Source organism: Pimephales promelas, chromosome 17 (assembly GCF_988280905.1).
Source record: "Pimephales promelas chromosome 17, fPimPro1.hap1.1, whole genome shotgun sequence".
Classification (NCBI taxonomy): domain Eukaryota; kingdom Metazoa; phylum Chordata; class Actinopteri; order Cypriniformes; family Leuciscidae; genus Pimephales; species Pimephales promelas.
The window spans coordinates 33053186-33077309 of NC_142785.1; the positions used below are offsets into that span (position 1 = coordinate 33053186).

General features: G+C 35.8%; 1 protein-coding gene across 13 annotated transcripts in view; it reads left to right on the top strand.

The window, feature by feature from the left end:
• The window catches only part of kcnma1b (potassium large conductance calcium-activated channel, subfamily M, alpha member 1b), a 90469-nt gene that overhangs the window by 23674 nt on the left and 42671 nt on the right, over window positions 1-24124 (top strand). For all 13 annotated transcript variants that reach the window (XR_016147150.1, XM_089122426.1, XM_089122419.1 and 10 more), the window contains exons 3-7: window positions 8272-8333; window positions 15700-15793; window positions 16273-16384; window positions 22043-22118; window positions 23641-23716. Coding sequence is in view for 12 of the 13 variants with exons in the window: in XM_089122426.1 (XP_088978552.1) it covers window positions 8272-8333; window positions 15700-15793; window positions 16273-16384; window positions 22043-22118; window positions 23641-23716 (420 nt within the window). In the remaining variant the exon portion in view is untranslated. The remainder of the gene's footprint in view (window positions 1-8271; window positions 8334-15699; window positions 15794-16272; window positions 16385-22042; window positions 22119-23640; window positions 23717-24124) is intronic.

Here is a 24124-nt window from a genome sequence, read left to right on the forward strand (position 1 = left end):
ATAACTAAATATATAACACTTATATATTCATAACTAAATATATAACACTTATATATTCACAACTAAATATATAACACTTATATATTCATAACCAAATGTATAACACTTATATATTCATAACCAAATATATAACACTTATAAATTCATAACCAAATATATAACACTTTAGAAAAAGATTGTATTCATTTTGGTTACTTTTTTATTATTACTATTATATTAATAATAATGATTAATTAATACAACAATACAAAAAAATGAATACAACACATTACTTTCCTTTTCTTCTTTTTATTATTATTAATAAAATAATAAAAGTAAGAATAATAAAAATTAACAAAAATGTGCACAATTGCAATAATATTAATAACAATAATTAAAAAAAAATGAAAACAGAAAATATAAAAATTCTAAATATTATTAAATGATAGTAAATATTCATTATAATGTGGCTAGTTCTTTATCATGCAGATGATGCATTTGTTGTCTGTAATTGTGTCTCCGCACCGGTGATGCGTGCAGAAGGGAATCCTGGGAATCATCAGCGGGACTGTTTCTGACAGCTTAACACACACACACACACACACACACACACATGCAATCCTGAATCTGACAGCCGCTCTCTCCACACACACACACACACCTGATCTATCGGTCTCGCCGTCAGCCTGCAGATTGAGATCATAAAACACTCTCAGGAAAATCGTCTCACAGTGCTAAAAAAAAGAGTCCTAAAATAGGTTTCGTTTTCTTTATTGTTCTTTTTGATTTTAAAAGTTATTGGTTTGATCGTCAGGAAGTGAATGAGCTAAGAAAATGTATGTTGAATGCAATGCGAGTCTCTTTGGATGAAAGCTTCTGCAAAACGACTGAATGACCCAGACAGACATTAGTGTGTGTGAGACTGACCCAGTCAGAGAATGCAGGACGTTCTAGTTACGATTCTGCAGGGACACACTCACTGTCCTGTTTTGTGGGAACACACACACTCTCGCACACAATCACTCATGTAAACGCGACGCTCGGATTCATCAATCGGATTGTTTCGATTCCGACTGAAACGAAGCGTATCCGGTGAGAGAGAGAGGAATAATCTGCTCTCATTAAGGAGATGAGACTCAAATCCTCTCTGTCCCTCTTCCACAAGTTATGAAATTCCTCTTATTTGAGTCTCAACACACAAAATATCATCAGAGCGTTACATCACAACCCTGGATTACACTCATCCTCACACTGATGCTGAAACAAGGAATTAAATATTGAAATATCGATCAGTAATTTCCTTTTTGGATATGGAGACTTGTTTCCAGCTTCATTTTGTTTATTGTTTTATTTAGTTTTTGATTTATTGTGTTCAGACCGAAGCGCCCGCGGACGTGGCTGTGGTTACAAGAAGTAAAAACGATATAAATTCTGTTAGTTTTCTCACACAAACCGCTCGTTTCGTGTCTTAGGCCACGAGAGTCATTAAATCATGTTTAATCTGGACTTCTCTGAGCATGCTCTTTGAGGTGGTGACCATAGACCTCCATTATATGACTGACAGACCTAAAAATATCCAAATTGAAAATACTGTGGAAACAAAGACACCAACATCTTGGATGACCTTGAGGTAAGATAAAACACACCAAACATTAATTTCAAAGTGAACTATAGGGTTGGGTATCGTTTGAATTTGAACGATTCTGATTCTGATTCCGATTCCGATTCTTTGTTTCGATTCCGGTTCCTAACGATTCTCGATTCCGATTCTTCTAAGAAGCAGGGTCAAAAAAGTTTAGCTAACCTTGCTAACCAACGGTCTTTCTGAAGGAAATACTCCTTCTGTAAAAATACTCCTTTTGTCACAAATTTTGCAGTTTGCCGAGATTTCGTTATTTTTAGAAAAGTGAAGCCACACTTTGGACCGCCGACGTAAGCTACTCATGTTCGACTCGCACGGTTATGCCAACACTTCCGGTAGACGCTTCTTCGTTGGTGTTGTTCAGCGGTTTCTTCTTCCGCTCGGCGGACTGTGAATATCGAAACTAGGAATCGAAATTTGAACTTTTGAACGATTCCGGGAAAAACGAAAAGTTAGTCTCGGTTCCAATCGATACTCGATTCTCGATACCCAACCCTAGTGAACTATGGCTTTAAGTTCTAAAATAAAACAAGATGAAATATTCCAGCACTTTCTGTGATGATGTATATGCTTGCTTATCATCGGAAGTGATAAGAAATGACTCTTTAAAGTCCCCATGAAATCAAAATTGAGCATACTTACTTTGTTTACAAGAAGTAAAAACGATATAAATTCTGTTAGTTTTCTCACACAAACCGCTCGTTTCGTGTCTTAGGCCACGAGAGTCATTAAATCATGTTTAATCTGGACTTCTCTGAGCATGCTCTTTGAGGTGGTGACCATAGACCTCCATTATATGACTGACAGACCTTAGACTTTAAGTTCTAAAATAAAACAAGATGAAATATTCCAGCACTTTCTGTGATGATGTATATGCTTGCTTATCATCGGAAGTGATAAGAAATGACTCTTTAAAGTCCCCATGAAATCAAAATTGAGCATACTTACTTTGTTTGCCTAAATTGATCATTTTGTGGTGAACAATTCATACATGCATGTCAATCCACACACAAAAAATGTTTGGCTTTGTAATCTTTAATCAAATTTTGCCCTTCTGCATTGGAGGACCTTGCCCGATGACGGTTTGGGTGTCTCCTTAACATCCATCCAACTTGCGTCATCCTCCATTTCAGAATTAAACACCCATTTTTCTAGATCCAATCAGGTGCTAGTTGGAACAAAAAGCCACGCCCTCTATTTTGCCTCATTTAATATTCCGTTTCTCTCGGAAATACGTCACAACACTGGAGAAAAGTCGTTTGCAACTTCCGGTTCACGGGGACTTTAAGGTTGTGGCCTTAAAGGGATACTCCACTTTTTTTTTGGAAATAGGCTCATTTTACGACTCCCCCAGAGTTAAACAGTCGAGTTTTACCGTTTTCGAATCCATTCAGCCGATTTTCTGATATTTAGAAGAATATCAGTAACCAGACAGTTTCTGGTCTCATTGACTTCCATAGTAGGAAAAAAAATATACGATGGAAGTCAATGAGACCAGAAACTCTCTGGATACTGATATTCTTCTAAATATCAGAAAATCGGCTGAAAACATCCGAAAACGGTAAAACCCGACTCTGGGGGAGTCGTAAAATGAGCCTATTTCCCAAAAAAAGTGGAGTATCCATTAAAAGTAGTGATAACAGGGCGTTGGGGAATCACTTTTTTTCTCTCTTTTTCATCAAACCGCAATATTTGCAAGTCCCGCAATTTCATCGCAAAAAATTGCATAAATAATCCCGCATATTCCATCGCATTTTTAAAGAAATCGGGCCGCATAATCAAGGATTTTTGCTCGCAACAATCACAAAAAAGGACGAGCAGCAGTGACGAACGCTCTCCTTCAATAGAAGATCTGTGACATTTCCCTCTTTACTATAGCCACTCATTTACAGAGCACTTGTGAGGATGATGATGATGATGATGAAGAGGTGTTTCAATAATTCACTAACCCACTGTAAATCTCTCTCTCCATCATTCCTGTGTGTTGTTGACAGATGAAGTGAGGTGAGTGGAGGTTCAGGCCTCCTGCTGACTCTGGATCTGCCGTTTTAACTATTAAAGCAGTGGCATTTCTGAGAGAGAGTCGAGCTCAAGCATCAGATCTGCTGTTATTGTCCTAATAATGAGCTCGACCTTTATTAACCTTTAGAGCTGTTGTTAGATATTCAGTCTGGTCCTGTGGCCAACAACTGTGCATCTAAATGGAAAATTGGTCAAGTGACCAAGCACAATTTTTAGTTTTGTGTGTGTGTTAGGGATTGGCAACGATTAATCACGATTAATCGCATCCAAAATAAAAGTTTGTGTTTACGTAATATATGTGTGTGTGGTGTGTATAAGTATTTTGTATATATAAATACACACACATGCATGTATATATTTAAGAAATATTTGCATGTATATACTTTATATATATTTATTTCTTAAATATATACATGCATGTGGTAGTATTTCTATATATGAAGAGTTCAGATGCAAAAGCCTCTAAATGCCATTTGAAATTTTCTTCTTTAATGATGATTTTTATCAAACTTGCATATTTAAGTTCAGTGATTTCACTTAAATGGAAATGATAATTACCTATTAATTGTTATTTAAGTGAAATTACTGAACTTAAATATACAAGCTTGATAAAAATCATCATTAAAGAAGAAAATTTCAAATGGCATTTAGAGGCTTTTGCATCTGAACTCTTCATATATATATATATACATATATACAAAATAATTATACACACCACACACACATATATTACGTAAACACAAACTTTTATTTTGGATGAGATTAATCGCGATTAATCGTTGCCCATCCCTAATTGAGATGAGAATTGCTCTCACATCTTCACAGCGCTGACCTCGGGGAAAGGTCGCCATCACTAAACGTTGGTCAATTGTTTAATTGGAGTTCAATTAAAGCTTTAAATCTGACTTTTGTAGTAGCTTACTTGAGGTGGCATTGACCGTTTGCAGTGCAGAAGGATAAACATTGCATTTCGACGAAAACCACGTATGTCCATTTTGCTGTTGTTGATTTTGAGGTTTTTCGACGGATAGAAGGTTCAAGGTTCAATTTATTTATAAAGCACATAATAATGCAACAGGAGTTGACCAAAGTGCTGTACCTACGATAAAATAAAATAAACAGTACATAACATGCTGTACAGAGGATAAAAAATCAGTGGATCACAGTTAAATTCTACGCCTTTCTATATATAGAAAGTCCAGGTTATCTAAATGACCAATGAAAAGCTGTGAAATCACGCAGTATCACAGTAGTATTGTCTGGACTATCTAGACCAATAATTATCAAAAAAAAAAGTTGAACTTTTTTATTTTGCTCATGGTGTTAAATGGTTATTTTGAAAAGGGGCGTGGCAAAATGCACCCAAAAGCCTATAAATCCTAAACAAAAAATTGATGAGCATATGTCTCATAACATGCTGAAGAAGCATGCACAGTCTCATGGAGATCAGACCATAGGTGGCGCTATAACTGTTAAAAAGCTTTAAAACCATGTATTTCCAATGGTAAATTGCCTGTATTGGCTGTAAATGGTGTTTTCCATCTATTATGTCATAAAACCTAATGCCTTTTTATGCGTTTGTGCTTAACCCTTGTGCTGCATTAGATTTTTAACACCGTTGAGTGCATTAAGGACCAAAAATGGCCACATATTAAACATTGCCTAAAATATTATATATTATTATTATTTTCCACTTTTACCAAGTTAAATCTTTTAACCAGCATCTGTCCTCATCATAACTACCAAAAATGTATTCAATTTCAGGATTTTAACCCTTTAATTACCAGTTTTGTTTGCGAAACCATCGATTTGTATAAGAGGAAAAAACACAAAAATTCAATTATTTTCAATAAACTAAATGCAAAGAGAAAACTTTAGATTTGGATCATCACAGTCCCACTTTGCAAAAAATCCCACTTAGCGCGTTAGAGACCAAAAATGGCCACCTATTAAACATTGCCTATTGCCTAAAATAAGGTGCATTTCCACCCATAGGGAATAAATATGTAGTGACGTCATCTGGTGGAATACACTATATAATGCAAATATAATGCTTTTGCTTCAAAATGAAAGGATGTTTGTGCAAAAATCATGTTTCATGTATTACTGACAGCCTCAGTTTTAATGGGTTTCAATGGGCCATTTTTGGTCTTTATGGTGCTGAGTGTTACTATTTGATCTACACAGTGTGTGTTATACATATTTTGCAAAATGGGATCACATTTTTTACATGTATCCAAAAAGTCACAATTTTGCCAAATTTCATACCATTTGCATTAAAACAGCCAAAATGGTCAAAGAAATTAAACTGCAAAAGACTAAAAATGTCCCTAATGCAGCATAAGGGTTAACGGCCTGAACTGCTTGAACACCGATAAATGCTGCTTGTTATGTTTATTTTTCATCCATGAGGTGCATATTGTGAACAGACAAGGTCTGATTCTGCAGCTCGCGTATGTATACGTATGTATATGTATGTATATCAAAAGCTCCGACGCAGACTGTTGATGAAATGAGGTTGACCTCTGACCTCTGCATCTGTAGTAAACGCTCTTGATTGGGCGTTCAGATCCTCTTCCACAGGTGTCTTATATATCAGAATCAAACAGAGTTTCACTTTCAGACCGGCAGATTCAATCTCATGTCGGACACACATCTCACACTCGTGCATTATACATCAGATCAGTGGATTACAATTCTGAATTATTCACAAACTGGAGTTGACCACCGCTCCAGCCGACCAATCAGAGCACAGTGTGCTTTTCAGAAGGAGGGGATTCACAGAGACAGGAAGTAAACGGAGCGTTACTGACAGACTGGGACGAGAGGAGCCGCAACAATGGAGAATATGAGGAGAATAATCGACACTCAAGCAGGAAAACCTGTTCAAGAAGAGCCTGAAACACTGCAAGACTCGTTTGAGGATCTTAATCATATCAGATTTGGTTTAACTGAACTCAGACTACAGCTTTTGTTTGGTGTGTGAGCATCATCTGCGCCCTCTGCTGGAAGTGCTGGCGATTACCGAGGAAACTGATGTGAAAATCAGGCGTCTGATGGGATGTTTTGACTTGGACCCGGAGCCGGGACGCTCCTGTGTGTGAGTGGCCATTAAAAATACATGCAGGTGTTTTCTCAGTACGACTGATTCAATGGTTCGGAGACAATGGCGTTTCCCCTCATGGAAAATAATCTACCTGCTCATTTAAAATGCATGAGAGACTCGCCAGATCTACACTCCTGTTTGCTCACGATCGCTTTGCTGAGGCCTGTTCTCCGCTGGGTTTGATTTTTAAGGGAATTTTAATTCTGTCATATTTACTCATTGTTTACTCATGTGACTCAGATCCTGAATGACATCATTTCCTCCATGCAAAATCGAGCTAGTTTTACATTTGAATTGATATTTTAACATTAGGTTTTAGCAAATAATGAGTCCATATATTCAATTATTTTATTGTAATATTTAGCTTTATTTAGCTCACACAGCGTTTCAAGGAGGTTTTTCAGGCAAATCAATAAAAACACGAGTAACTCTGTGTAAAGATACCACAGTTAAACTATGGTTACTGTTTTAAAACTGTGGTTAATTTCACTATGTTCAAACATCTTGACCTCTCATGGAAAATTGCACTCTAGACCTTCAGTTCCACTTTAAAAAGACACTTCACAGATCTAACATGCATCAGTAATGGGAAACTGAGTATAAGCACTTCTCCAAAATGACTTGACTTGTCTCGCTTTGTAAGGGCATTACTGTAAACTGGGTCTGCTATTAGATTACATTTTTAAAGGGATACTTCAGGATTTAGCATTAAGCTTTGCATCAGTAGGAAACCTGTAGTATTTTCGACTCTCATTTCCTCCTGAGATGAGAGATTTTGTTATTTATTTTTATTTTTTTTTATTGGGAAAACGCGATTTTTTTCATTTCTCATCATCGGAGGATTGTCAGTAGTCGGGTCTGTCCCGCATATCCTCAACCCGCCCATAGAGGGCGATCTCACTCACAAAATGAACACATTGTCGGCCATCTTTGTTTGCAAGTTAAGCTAGCAGGCTTGTTCTGTGGAGAAAGCTGAGTAGTAGTAGTAGGCCCAAAATGTCCGAATCCTGGACATTTTGGCCGATGTCGAAACACATTTTCGGGCAGACTCATCACCAGTAGCCTAGACTTGTTGTTTAACGACTGCGCTCTGTTACCGGTAGGCGTGGCCTCCTAGGGCAGCGAAGCAAGTGCATTCTGGGAGTTGTTGTCTTTCATCCACGTAAGCCCTTTTCTCAGTCTAAAAAAGCTCTTCTACAAATTTCTTCTACATAAATGACCCATTTTAAATACACATTCATCTTTGCAGAGGTGAAGTATCCCTTTAATCGCGATTAATCACATACTTATCTTGAAATGAAGCATACATTTAACACATTCATTTTGACCTATATTGCGTTTATGATGCAATTTTGTGTACTTCAGTCATTTATTTGCATTAGATTATTTTTACGCGTTACGGTTTTTGAATGAATCGTTGACAGTCTTACGATAAACCCAATTTGTCTCTGTTTTCAGAAACTGTGGTACTGGAGTTTGATGTACAGTAACAGACGCGGCGTTGTGTTGTGTTGTGTTTCAGGTGGTGCTGGTGTTCGCCCTGAGCATCGGCGCTCTCGTGATTTACTTCATCGACTCCTCTGAGTGAGTATATTTCTTATTTTATCACTGCATCTCATTAGATACAGTACATACAGTAGATAAAGACACTCACCAACCTTCGATTGCAAGTAAAAATTATCTTTTGTAAGTTAAAAAAATGGTATAACTCATGGTTTAAATCACACTGTAAAGGCCAGTTCATGCCAAGCACGGGTATTTGTTGTGAACATAATAGAGCCAGACCGATATATCGGCATTATATATATTATAGATATATTAGGCATTTTCCAAACTATCGGTATCAGCAGTTATAATGGCTGATAAATTAATATTTCAAAAATAAAATAAAAATGGACAAAACATGCTTCAACCATGTCATGAGTGTTGGAGTTGTATAGTGTGTCCACCAGAGGGCGCTCTACACCGTTCCTGTTGGCAACACTCGTTGAGTTGGTCACGATACATACATTGCTTGAATAACAATTAAAAGAACATCCGCATCAGTTCTCTAAACTCAAATAAGCGACAAAATTTGTGACTATCATGTCCAGTTTTGCTGCTGTTAAATAAGCTGAGAGTGAAGCGGAATTAGCTAGTAATAATTACGTTACGTTATTACAGTGTAGTTGACTGACTGTCCTTTTAACTTTTGACAACGTGACTGAAGTATTTCTTTAATAGCACGTGAGAGTTATAGCAATGAGACGGATCATCTCTCCTCGGCCTGTTATTTTGAAAATGTATGTTTTACAATTTACAGTGTGCCGTTATCCATTGCTAAATTATGGCTCATCATAGACTAGCTAACCACAAAGCTAGCTAACGCCACTATCATCAGTCTGTTCTGTTGTGACAATAAAATTATCATATTATTTTAGTTAAAACTCATAAATAACTACAAATAAGTAATGTTAGGGAAATCTGTTGATGTTTTGTTGCGCGTTTCTGAAAAAAAAAAAAAAATATCGTAATATGGGATTTTAAAACCAACAAATATTTGTATCGGTATCGACCTTCAAAATCCTTTATCGGTCGGGCTCTAGAACATAATTGCTTTATCAGTGACTTTATTGAATAAATCTGGTTTTGCTTTAACTTGATGAATATTCTGGTCTTGGAGGGATTTGTTTTGGGTTTGGTGTGAATAAACCTTTATAAGAAAAAATGATAATCTGACGCTCGATGTAAGCGATGTTAATCATTCAACTCAAGATATATATATATATAACCCGTCTAACTCCAGAAAACAAACATCCTCGAATAACTTTAACCAGCAGAAGTTAACCCAGATTTTCCTTCTCCAAACCTCATATGTGGAAAGTTTCTCCATTAATCCAACAAAAACTAAAGTATGAGGAACAAAACCATGAATTTCACTCAAAGCTCTTCTCTATAGTCCACCAAAATAAAAGTTTGGTTTAACTTGAAGAAATGATGCCAGGACGGTTGTAGGAATATCACACTATTCCCTACTATACTGGGCATTCATTTTATTACCACTGTTTTTGATAATACATCAATAATAATTGATGACAAATTGGTATTAAAAAAAAAAAAAAACATAGAATCCAGAAATACACATAAGCATACAGTGTCAACATCACAAACACATTTCTTTAAGCCCCATTTACCTCTGAAAACATGCAGGTCATTAACCAACCTGTAAAAGCTAAACTCTATATTTAGACAGGATTTTATGAACGCTGCAAACACATCAGTTGATCCACCAGCATTCAGATAAATTAAAAAAGCCCAAATAAAAAATAAAAAATAAAACATGAGCTTCTTTTTTTCGCCTGCTGCATTTAGGCCCATAAATAAAAAACATAGGCACAAAAACTTCCCTCATAGTCTGACACCACTCTAATAATTTGATGAATAATGGCTTTCAATTTATTTTGAGAGAGAGAGAGAGAGACCATGCGTTGTTTCAGGGATCACGGCGACTCTGAAACTGACGTCATTCAGACGTTACACACATCAGTGAGCTCATATAGGTGAGGAGCACTTTGACTCGACCTGTTTATGCCACGGGCACACTGTGGAGAGAGAGAGAGAGATAAGCCGGTGGTGTTTGTTTGTGGAGAATAGTCTGAGATTACATCAGAAGCTGGTGCATCTGTCCGAGATCATCAGGGTTCAGTCCAACACTGACTCACTACAGCAACAGTTTACACACAAAAAACCAAAGACAATGGCCACAGATGCCATCAAACTCCCAAAATACACCACAGAAGTATTATAAAAGCAGTTTATTTGACCACAAAGACACCAAATGTTAGTGCACGGGTCAAATAGATCTGCCATTTGAATTATTATGTGCTCAAAATCTGAGCTCACAAATCTCATTCCACTTGCTGTGTTGCGATTGGTCACACAAGAGGACACGCGAGAACCAATTACTCCTGGTGTCATCGACGGGTTTGGGAAGAAATGAGAGTGTGTAAATGATAAGGAAACCAAATTAACCTAATTGCATCAGTTAAACACGCATGCTATTGAGTATGTATGAAATGAGGTTGTGTCAGATAGACTTACACTGATTCTGGCTCTGCTTTTAATGCCAACATGCTCATCTTAAACCGTATAAGGTTAAGGTTCATTAGTTAATGCATTCAAGCAATCTATTTATTAGGTTAGTTAATAAAACCCGGCTGTTCATTGTTAGTTCATGTTAGTTCCCAGTAGGGATGGGCAATGATTAATCGCATCCAAAATAAAAGTTTGTGTTTACTTAATATATGTTGTTGTTGTTTTTTTTGTTTTTTTCTCTTTGTTTTATGTATTGTTTTTTTTGTTTTTGTTTTTTGTTTTCTACATGTTCGAAATAAAAACTTTTCATTCAAAAAAAAAAAAACTTTTCATTTATTATGTTTGTGTGGTGTGTATAATTAATTTGTATATATAAATACCCACACATGCATGTATATATTTAACAAATATGTGCATGTATATATTTTATAAATATTTATTTACAATTAAATATTTGATATATTAAGAACACATTTTTCTTAAATATATATGCATGCATGTGTGGGTATTTTTATATATATACAAATTAATTATACACACTACACACACATATATTATGGAAACACAAACTTTTATTTTGGATGCGATTAATCCCTAGTTCCCAGTGCATTAACTAATGTTAACAAATACATTTTAGATGAATGTGATCAGCGTGTGCATTTTAGATCCCAGATAGTTTTGCTCGTTTCAGTAAATTATGCTCTGATCCTTTGTGTTTTAATCTTTCCGATCTTCCATATCTGAACAGCACACCCTATTCAGCATTACACACACACACAGGAAGTGAGCCTTTTCCACTTCCTCATTAGTGCATCATCATGAGGGATTAGCCGTCTGGTTTGAGCCGTTGTGTTTTACGTTTACATTTATTCATTTAGCACACGCTTTTATCCAAAGCGACTTACAAATGAGAACAACGTTCTGGCTAGCAGAGTTTAATTGTCCTGAGCACTATCGGGTCACGGCCCGAGAACGACTTTACACCGTGTGCTGAAACTGCATTCGAATATGAGGGATTTGATTGGTCAGATAAACTGCAGGTACAGACGTGGGCGAGTCATTCTGCATCTCTGGAGCCTTAAAGGGATATTTAATTTTTGAGTGAACTATGCCTTTAACTGGATACCTGGATAGGGATTGAATATATGTGTGAGAAAACCAACAGTATTTATATCGTTTTTACTAGTGCTGTCAAACGATTAAAATATTTAATCGCATTAATGTCATAGTTAACTCGCGATTAATCGCACATTTTTATCTATTCTAAATGTCTTTTGATTTCTTTTTGTTGCATTATTTTTTCTCATTGTAATGCTCTTGGACATGGAAAAGTGGATCGGCTTGTTTAGTGCAAATGTTTTTTTTATTATTATTATTGAAAATAACATTGGAATAGTGTTCAATTTCACTCAAACATATATAAATAATCTCTCACACAATGTAACACTGTCTATCAATAAAAGGGTGAAAGAAATACTGACGAGGTCCTCCTAATATTGGCGAGGGGGTGGAGAATTCGCATCATCCGTGTGTGTGGACGTGCTGCGATGATGATCGCTCAGTTCACAACGACAAAACACACACATCACTTTGGTCTTGTCAATGTGACAATTTGGCAACTTTTTAAAAGTAAACTTTCCATTCAGAATCTTAGGGCATCCATTTCGGCGTCTCGCGCTCGTCATCCACTCAAAACGTAACGTTACTATTTGGCCGGCTCGCAAGCCGAAAAGAGTGTGTGCGGCACAAAACGTCCTTGCGCTGCGCTCTGAACCCATTCATTTCGTTTTGTTGCTTCTTCGACCAAAACGCAAGCGGATCTAGACCGTAAACAAAACAACAGGCACGCCGCAAACACACGTTTTGGGCTTGCGAGCCGGCTTTGAGTGGATGACGAGCGCGAGACGCCTGTTGCAAAAGCATGTGAAAAAACGACAAAGTTTGCTTGGACAAAAAGACCGTTAATCGCGCGTTAAAAAAATTAACGCCGTTAAAATGGGTTTGCGTTAACGCCGTTAATAACGCGTTAAACTGACAGCCCTAGTTTTTACCTCTTGTAACCACAGCCACGTCCAACTGATCTGAGGGCGCGGGCGCTTCGGTCTGTGCAAGCGGCGGAAGTGATCTCTTGCGTGGTTACGAAAAAAATTCAACGTTGTCTGTTGATATATATCAAAATCGTCTTCCATTGCGATTTTCTGTATATCTAAATATGTTTAGATCTTCACAATGAGTGACGGACACACGCGAGAGGTCAGAGTACCTGGACGTGGCTGAGGTAAAAACGATATAAATACTGTTTGGATATCCGGTTTTTCGGTCTATTTTTATACACCACCATTAATTCGTTGATTAATCTCTTACCTAAATAATGGTCCGCTAGACCTGCTGTATGTACAGCTCTACGTGACCCGAGACTCCTGTGAAGTATTACTTGCGTTAAACGTCTCTTAATTACAGCCGGGGTTCAGTTTCAGCCTCTCTGACCCGCTGGAACAGACCTGAGCAAACAGAGATGGATAGAGTTGCGTTTCTCTGTCCCGCAGCTGTTCTGGAGCTACTTCTTCACAGCTCGCTGTTCTCTCTCAGGTCCTGGATCACACGAGTCAAACGCGATCACCTGAAAACAGCCTCCATAAACACTGATCTCTGAACCAAACCTGAGCCATGCAAACCTGAAGAAAAAGTCACAGTGTGTATCGGGCATAAGCTCAAAATAAATCACTTGCATCATTCATTTGTAAGTCGCTTTGGTTAAAAACATCTGCTAAATTAATGAAAATAAACAATAAGGGTATATCTTATGGGAACAAGAACTATGTAATAGTTCATTATGGTTGTTTTCTGCTTAAAGGATAGTGTTTAGGTCATTCCCTCCATCTGAAAACCTCTTGATTCAGTTTTTGCAGTGAAAAAGTACTGTAAAAGATTAATGAGAATAAAAACACACTCAAAAAGCATTGCAGTCATGAGACTATGCTTACTTTTTTTGAACAGTGTCTCAATGGGAAAGTCAACCCTTCCACTCGCTCTCCCCCTTCACATAAATTGGCCAATAAAAATAAAGATACATTTAAACAATTTAAAGCAAAAAATATATTTAAACACATAACATGCATAATGTTCAGGTTTGACTGTAATGTTGTGACGTAATTGCATAAAAATAATGATACTTCAGTTAAAAAAAATGTTCCGAAATGTTAAATTGTTCTTATAATGTCTAAACATAAATCTACAAAACAAAAACTTGGCATTGAGTGATCTCTGCTACCGTCTACTGGCTGGAGTTCAACACTCATGCTGGTTTCATCATAGAAGTGTTTGTTTTCTAAAGTCAATCATGTTATCACCCTGAAACTGAAAAGTGAGTTTTCCAAAAATATAAATATTTTATATAAATTAATGTATTTTAAATGATTAAAAAGAAATAATTTTTTAAAAAACTGCACAACTGTACTGCAAAAACATTGAATGAAGTGAGTGATATTACATTTGCTTAATATATATATATATATATATATATATTTATATTAGGGCTGTGCAAAAATTAATTGCGATTAATCGAATCCAAAATAAAAGTCTGTGTTTACATAATATATTTGTGTGTGCTGTATATAATTATTTTGTATATATAAATACACACACATGCATGTATATATTTAAGAAAATGTGTTATTCATATATAAAATATTTACTGTATATAATATAGATTATGTATTTATATATATATACAGAATTTAAGGTCAAATAATTCTTAAATATATACATGCATGCATAGGTATTTATATACACAAAATAATTATATACAGCACACACAAATAGTATATTATGTAAACACAGACTTTTATTTTGGATGCGATTAATCGCAATTAACTTTTGCACAGCCCTAATATATATATATATATATATATATATATATATATAATAAATGGCAGCACATCTCTGACCCTGACACACACTGATTCAGGCCTCAAACGTGCAACATGTGGTGCAAACACTTCTAGTTGTGCAAACTCCATTGGTGTGTGTTCCTGAAGCTCAGATCGGTGTGCTCTGTCTGCTTTCGTCTCTAATCTAATCCTGGTACCGATTACCAAGTGAAATGGCTTTGATTCCCTCAGTTCTCCAACTCAACTGAGCCATCAGAACATGATCATGTAGGAGAAACCAGAACATAGATTCAGTGTGACATTTTCATCTATTTGAAAAGCATAAATAATATACATGCGCCAACAGTTATTAAATTCAAAATAAGCAAGAATCGGCACGCTGCTAAGGATTTATTAAAATGAACAACGTTTCAACAATCATGGAAAGGTTTTTATATCGGTGTGAACCGTCACATCGGACCTCATTAGTGGACTATTTACACAATCATCACAATCAATGCAGTAGCGACCTAATCAAACTACAGAAAAAAAATGTTCACAAGAAAAGTTTCAAATCAAACTCCATATTCAAACCTTTTGTAGAAAGAGAATGTATATGAAAGGTATACTGTATGTATGACGTCATCACCGCTTCTGGAGACTCGTTCTAGAAGAGTCGACAAACTGTGTTTAAAAACATTGAAAAGCTCATTAAACAGTTATTAAAGCAATAAAGTTACTGTTCAACTGCTGAAGCCTTTAGGGGATATAGACACTGTATTTCACATAATAGCACACATCAAAGTCAAAATATGATTGCTTTAATATTACTGAATATATTTCTGCTTTTAAATGATGTTCATTATTTTGCTGTTGATGCGTGTAAAGTCCAAAGACAAATGCTTTAATAATGCAAACTTGAGCGTCACTAATGATTAATCATCACCGTTAGATGGGTACAGTAAGCGTGAGGTCTGATCTGAGGTCTGTCTCTGTGTGTTTAACAGCCCCATCGAATCCTGTCAGCATTTCCAAAAGGACTTCACGTTGCAGATCGACATGGCCTTCAATGTGTTTTTCTTGTTGTACTTTGGACTCCGTGTAAGTTTATGTACAGTAATATTTTTAAAAAAATATTTTTAATATATATTATTTTAGTTTTAAAAAAGTTTTTTTTATTTTGTGATTTTTGTCTTGTTAAATATTTCTTTAAAATATATGTTTTTAGTAATGTTTTTATTTAAATGATATTCTTAGTCAACAATAAAATCGATTATTTATCGAATGTGTTGACTAACTTTCAATGTTATTTTAGTATTGTTTATATACCATTTTAGTGGGGTTTTTTTTTACATTTTGAATGAGCTTTCCCATTTTGTAAAGTGATTTTATTCCTTTTTTATATTTCCATATACAGTAGCTTTAATTAGATTTATTTTTACTTAAACTTATTTATTTTGGTTAGTTCCGACCATCTGTCAAATATTCAGTTTTGTTTAAATTTAAATAATTTTTTTTAACATTTTTATTTATTTTAGTTAACAACACAAATTCTATGCATTGTTTCCTCCCCTCCCTAGTTCATCGCAGCCAATGATAAGCTGTGGTTCTGGCTGGAAGTGAACTCAGTGGTGGATTTCTTCACCGTTCCGCCCGTGTTTGTGTCCGTGTATCTGAACAGAAGCTGGCTGGGTAAAGCACTTCACACCATCACCCGTCCTGCTCTCCCATTACTGCCACTTTAGCGTTAATACCCGATTACTGCATCAGATTATGAGCCGAGGGCGCTAGACACGATATAAAGAGCTGAAGCGCTCGGCCTCCCCCTGCTGGACACTATACGCATTACAGGCTCATTTAAGTTCTCAGTCTCTTCAGATCGCTGCTTCAATGTGCTTCTCATGCGTCGTGTGTGAAGTGTGTTGAGGGCATGTGGAACAAAACCTTGAGCAATTGAGCAATCACAGATGTTATTTTATACTAATTGCGGTCTGTGGTAATGAAGCGAGAACCTGCTGACCTCAATATCCTTAATTAACCGCTGGATTATTCGTGATTTTCCTAATGAATGACCATTCGATTTGTTTAATTGTTTGGAGTAATCGTTTTTCTGGTTTTCCAAACGAGCTTGTGTTTGTGGGTTGACTTTAAAGCTGGTCAGAACTTACTTTTATTCAGCAAGGACGCATTAAATTGATCAAAAGTGACAGTAAAGACATTTATAATTTCAACTAAATACTGTTCTTTTGAACTTTCTATTTATCTGAAAAAACTCATTTGTCTCGGTCCACTAAAATGTGAACTGGTTTCAACATTGATAATAAGTGTTTTTTGATCATCAGATCCTCATATTAGAGTGATTTGTGAAGGGTCATGTGACACTGAAGACTGGAGTAATCATGCTGGAAATACACGGGAATGAATTTACTATATATGTCAGTAAATGCTCTGCGAATGCACTGGTTTGAGGAGAGGCCTGTATGTAGAGAGAAACACAGTTGCTTCATTCGAGTCTCGGTCAAAGCACAGCTTATGTTCCTCATGTTTTCAAGGACTTTAATCCTCCAATAGGGAACGGGAGGTCACGGGGTCACATCATCCAGCTTTAGACTTATTATTATTCAGCTTTCATTAAATTAAAGTCCTTTTGTTGGTGTGTGTGTGTGTGTGTCCGGAACAGTTTCATCCTGCTTTGGGACGTTAGTGCGGTTTTCAGAACTTCTGTTTGTTGTTAAACCTAAATGTGTGGTTGCCGGCAGCAATGGAATGGTTGCTAAGCAACTGCACAGAAACATTCAAAAAAGCCACTCAAGAAACCGTTACATTGTTTACATTAGCCGCGTAAATTACACACTGTAAAAAAAAGTTCAGATAACATATAATTTTGAGTTTCTGATGTTTAAATCAATCTCCTTCATTGTATTAACTCACTTTTTCCATTTCAATGAACTTAACATTTTAAGGCAACCAGGTTACTTACTTTTTTAAGTTAAACCAACAGTATTTTTTTACAGTGCAGATTTGCGCAAAAACTTTTACGATATTTTCTAAACGTCGATAAAAAAACGATCGCAAAACGATTTAACGACAACTCGCAACATGTCATTCCTGAAATTATGGCATCTGATGTTGGTAGGTTCATGTATATCCCAGCCACTCCATTAGCCATGATGTTTAACGACATAGTCGTGTTATGCTTGTAGGGCCCTATAAAATCCGTTTTATTTTTTCCCAAATTCAGTTTTTTCCGTTTTAATTTTGCAAATTCTGTTTTTTCCGTTTTAATTGTTGGGAATTCTTTTTTTTTTTACCCTTTACTGTTATTTTATGTTTATTTTATGTTGCTTTTAATGTTAATGATTAAAATGTACACAAATAAAATAGGCATTTACTCTTAAAATTACAAATACTGCATGATGCAACATAACACTGCACTCAAAGTACTTCAAGTAACAACAAAATATGCTTATGAGCTTTAAACTGTCCTGTAAAATAAATTATATTAGTTTATATAAGTTACAATAAAAGTCACACTCTAGCTGCGTCGTAATGTGCATACTATCCATTAGAGCCAGACCGATATATCGGCAGGCCGATGTTATCGGCCGATATTAGGCATTTTCCAAATTATCTGTATCGGCAGTTATAATGGCCGATAAATGAATATTTTGTATCATATTTTGATAATGAATATTTTAACAAAATTTGTGACTATCATGTCCAGAGAGTGAAGCGGAATTAGCTAGTAATAGTTACATTATGTTGTTACAGTGTAGTCCTTTTATCTTTTGACAACGTGACTGAAGTATTTCTTTAATAGCACGTGACAGTTATAGCAATGAGACGCATCATCTCTCCTTGGCCTGTTATATTGAAAATGTATGTTTTACAATTTGTTGCGCGTTTCTGAAATAATAATTAAGAAAAAATATCGGCCGATATATCGGAATATCGGATTTTAAAATCAATAAATATTTGTATCGGTATCGGACTTCAAAATCCTTTATCGGTCGGGCTCTACTATCCATCCTAAATAGTATTGTGTCGCCCAGATTTGCTTCCCCGTCTCTCTGCATTTTCCCCAGACATACGTTCTTCTCCCACACAAAAAACGAATTTCATTCCAAATATGTAAACTTCCGCGAAATTCCGTGTTAACACCAGATTCCGCGTTAATTGGCCAATCCCGCGATTCCGTGATCGTGGAAATTATAGGGCCCTATGCTTGAGTTTCTGTGTGTATCTCCCTCATATCTGCTTTCAGCTCGTGATCGTGGCATTTCTTAGAGGTTTACAATCCAGTATTCCCGTAATTCTGTTGTCCAAACACACCGCATCATCGACGTCAGGTGACTGTGAATGTGCAAAAACTGTTTCCATTGCAGTTTTGAGAGATATTTTGCCTGTAAAACCTCCTCATGCGAGCATAAAAACTTTGTTGCGTTTTTTTTCGATTGCTAATGTAAACGCGGCGACTGTTACGCTGTGTTCAGACCAGGCTAACACACTCAGGAGATGCTAAAGATGGAGTAATGTGTGTTTCGTGCAGTGGTGGAGGAAGTGCTGAATCTCAGTACTTAAGTAAAAGTACAAATACCCAGATAAATATTTACTTTAGTAAAAGTAGAAGTAACACAATGACAACCATACTTAAGTAAAAAGTAAAAAGTACTTTATTTTAAATGTACTTTAAGTATTAAAAGTAAAAGTACTTGCATAACAATTGATTCTCTTAATGTCTATTTTCTAATGATTAATAAAACATTTAATTCTAACTCATTCAACTTAATACTCCTATAATGATGTTCAATAATGATGGAAAAAAATGTCACCATTTCTGAAACAAGCTTGCAATTAGGCAATATCATGCTTATCCTTACTATATGTTAATAACTATATTTGGCAGTAAACGCGATTCATTTATGGTGTAATTCTGAACCTCTTGGCTTGCCATAATCCTAACCAAACCAAACATATATTACACACGGTGTGTTTCCTATGCACGTAAAAACAAATTTTCGCGTATGAGTTGCATGATAAACACACTGCGTGTGAGACGCATTTAGTGTGACCGGGTTGATATACTGTATCTATGGCAACCAAACGTCACTGGTGAGACAAACGTGCAACGAACGGACGGTCAGATTACGTTTTGGCAGGGAAAAACTGATCAGAAAATGTAACAGAAGTTGTAGAAATGGAGTAGAAAGTAGAATAATTGCTGCAAAATGTAACGAAGTAAAAGTAAAAAGTATGCACTATTTATTCTACTTAAGTAAAGTAAAGATACGTGAAAAATGTACTTAAGTAAAGTAACGATATATTTTTGTATTTTACTTTATTGATGAAGCGGATCTGCTGGTGATGTTGAACAGGCTTTCAGTCAGGCCGTCCCCGGGCGATTCCTAAAGGAGCTTATACTGTAATATCCTGATGAAAAAGGGTTTGTTCTAAGCTTTCGCTGCACGACTGCACGATCACAGCCGGGACGCAGTTCTTTTGCAGTCTGGTGGGCTTGGGTTTCTTTCTTCTGAGAGCGCGCCTGCACTTCCAGATTTGATCGTTTTCACCGTTATCGTCATGATCCCGACCAAGCTGCTGGTGTACCGGAGCCCTGACGGGGCCACTCGCACCGAGACCCTGCAGAACACGCGCAGACGCAAGAAGTCGTGCGGCGAGCTCTTTCACAACGGCTACCGCGTGAAGATGCTCCACGCGCCGGTGTGTGAGAGAGAGGAGCGTGACCCGTGTCCTCACACACTCTCCTCCTGTTTCCATGCCGTGTCGTACTGGGGTAAGACTCGACGGATGAGCAACACGCGTTCCTCAAAAACTAAACCTACACTTTGAAAATAACATAAAACTATATTAATTTCAACATTTGCTAATGTGCTATTAAAATCAAAGGATGTATGTGTTAACGTTAGTTATGAACAATGAACAGCTGTGTTTTTAACTAACATTAAAAAGATGAATAAATACTGTAAAAAAAAAATGTATTGCTCATGTTAGTCATTACCTCAGATATGTTCAATAAATATGTTAAACAGAAATATAAATATGTAACATAGGGCTGTGCAAAAATTAATTGCGATTAATCGCATCCAAAATAAAAGTCTGTGTTTACGTAATATATTTGTGTGTGCTGCATATATAAATACACACACATGCATGTATATATTTAAGAAAATGTGTTATTCATATATAAAATATTATATGTATTTATATACAGAATCTAAGCGCAAATAATTATTAAATATATACATGCATGCATAGGTATTTATTTATACAAAATAATTATATACAGCACACACAAATATATTATGTAAACATAGACTTTTATTTTGGATGCGATTAATCGCAATTAATTACTAAGTTTTCCTTTTTATTGTAAAAATATTGCTCTTTTATAAGGTTTCACATGTTTTTATCGAGTATTTATAAAGATATTCATAATATTGAAGTCAGTTTTTGCACTGAAGTGTATAGTGTTTGTGTTTTTTATAAATATTGTTTTTTTATGTCAAACTGTTTGGGATTGTAAGATAATTTTCCTGATTTTAAGATTTGTAAGTAGTGAGCAACATTTGAAAAGTGACTGTGGGGAAAATTCAATAGATAGAAATGAAAATTCATTCGTCTATCACTGCATTTGTCAATATTTATTTAATTTCTGTATCTGACCTATTCAATACGTATGAATAATTAATTAATCTAAATTAATTTCTTCTTTAATTATTATGATTATTCATTTCTGCGACAGAATCAATATGGGTGTTTTATGTTTTAGCTCATGTGTGTTTAATCATAGCTTATGAGCTTATCTTTTGAAGACTCAGAAAAGCATTTTAACCTTTTAATCGCTGGGAAAGGTCATTCATAATCGCATACAAATGAACCATGAGCACTACTAAGGCTTTTTCTTGGGTTTTTACACTTTATATGGAAGGTCAAGTGCGTTGCATTGTGGGATACAGTATTTGTGCTGTGTGATTTGTTGTTTTCATGACTACAGAACAGTAGTGTGCTGTTGGATCTGTAGTGTACGAAAGCAGAATCTGTCCTCTCACTGAAGTCACGTGTTTTTGTTGCTGCTTTAATGCTTCTGAAAGCAGGACCCAAATGTAGGCCTTTACGTCACACACACTGAGCCGACGGTCTGTCGCTCACACACACACTCTGTCTAGACGTGTCGAGTCCAGCTCCGATGTTATATCTCTTTCAATCGCTGAGTCAGTTTTAGTCAGCGTCTTTGTTAAACATGGACGAGCATCTCAAAGGTACGCGCCGAACTCTCTCACTCTTTGCGTGTGAATGTGTTTTGATGTGTTTTTCTGCTCTTTTATGCAGGATTGAGGTTCTTACGAGCCTTGAGGCTGATCCAGTTTTCCGAAATATTACAGTTTTTAAATATCTTAAAGACGAGGTAAGAATCCCTGCATCATGTGACGCATCAACTCTTCTTCAAATACTTCTTCACACTCTTCAACTTTAATAAATCTAACGTTGGGTTTTCATGGTCACATTTTTTTTTACTTTAATTGTCATTTTATTATTATTATTATTTTGAGTTTTACGATTTATTTTTATTTTTTTAAATTTCAGTCATTCAACTTAAAATTAATTACATTTTTGGTTCAAGTTTTTCCAACTAATATTGATATTTGATTATATTTAAGCTTTATTTCAATGAACAGAAACGTTTTTAACAGTTTTAATTAATGATAATAACCTTGCAGATTTCTTTTGTCAAAACCTGTCAAAAGTGTAAATGTTAAACTGAAATTTTAGTTTATTATGTTTCATGTTTTGCGTTCTGCATTCATTGCATTTTGTTTTAGAGGTAGCCCTCAAACCATATTCACTTTATAGCCCTTAATCCTGTAATTGTGGACAAATGTGGGCACAGAGGACTCTGGTGTGATCCTAATGTTATATCACTGTCTTCGATAAAGTTTTGTCTATCCATTTATGGTGTTTTTTTTTATTTTGGGGTTATTTTTGAATTTATTTACTTCAAAAAGTACCATATTTTCTATGTAAATGATGGTTATTTTTTATGTTTATTTTTTTAACTACATTAAAATATCATTCTAATAAGTTCTTAGAGCTAAAACATAAAGATGAAGTGACTTTGCTGTCACCTGGTGTCTTATTTTGGCTTATTTTAAATTAAAGTTTTTCCCATTAATTTTTATTGGTGCCCATTTTTGACCCAATTACAAGATTAAGGAGTTTTTTTCCCACCCACTTAACATTGTAGAATTGAGTCAAAAATATTGTGTATGTTCAAAATGCAAACTTAGGAAAAGTAGCCAAGTCTTGTACCGCCTCAGATCAAGGGAAGTATTTTTTAAAAATAAATCAACTATTTTGCCCACATTTGTCGAGAATACGGTTTTAGGGTTAAAGGAAGTGTCCGTGAACTTAACAGAAACTATCTTCTCTGTTTTTTTAAATGAATTATATATTTGATATGTCATGTGTCCGCCTGCTGCAGGTTTAGATCTGGAGCTTTAGCACAGATGTCCAGGAGAGCTTATTGTGCATCAGAACGAGTAATCTCACTGCGGACACATCTACTGAAACATACACACTGATATTCGCACTAACTTTAGCCAGTTTTATACAAAGAGCTTCGGTTTATGCTTTCGGGAAACACACTCCTGGTCAAACTCAAAATACCGTGTGTACCAATCCATGTACTATCCCACTATTATATGTTGTTCATAGCATAATAGTGCGAGTTTTGTGTTCACGCTGAAAATTACAAAAAGCAAAAGTGCACTTAAAGTATCCGAAGTGTTTTAGACTAAAATAGCCTTATAAAGTTCACACACTGCAGAGCTGAGTACACACTGTAGTGTATAGTACATCATTTGAAACACAACCATAGTATTGTAGACTCTGAGAGATAATGAGAGTATTTCTGAATTTTGTTTTTAAAGCAACTCCATAAAGTTGGTGAATCTGTGCTCAATCTTTATAAGCACATGGCTGACGGCAGCGGGGTTCATACATTTGGTAAGTCAATCGTATTTTAAGACTTTTTATGAATTTTAATGAATCATGTGCATTGTGGGAAAGTTAAAGGGATAGTTCACTTTGAAAGTAATTTTTGGTGTGTTTTATCTTACCTCAAGGGCATCCAAGATGTAGGTGTCTTTGTTTCCGCAGTAGTTTCAATTTTGATATTTTTAGGTCGTATAATGGAGGTCTATGGTCACCACCTCAAAGAGCATGCACAGAGAAGTCCAGATCACGAATCTGGACTCGAAATGAGTGGTTTGTCAATCACCTCAATTAATGTGTACTTACATTTACGAGTCATTAAATCTTGTTTAATCTGGACTTCTTTGTGCATGCTCTTTGAGGTGGTGACCATAGACCTCCATTATATGACTGACGGACCTAAAAATATCAAAATTGAAA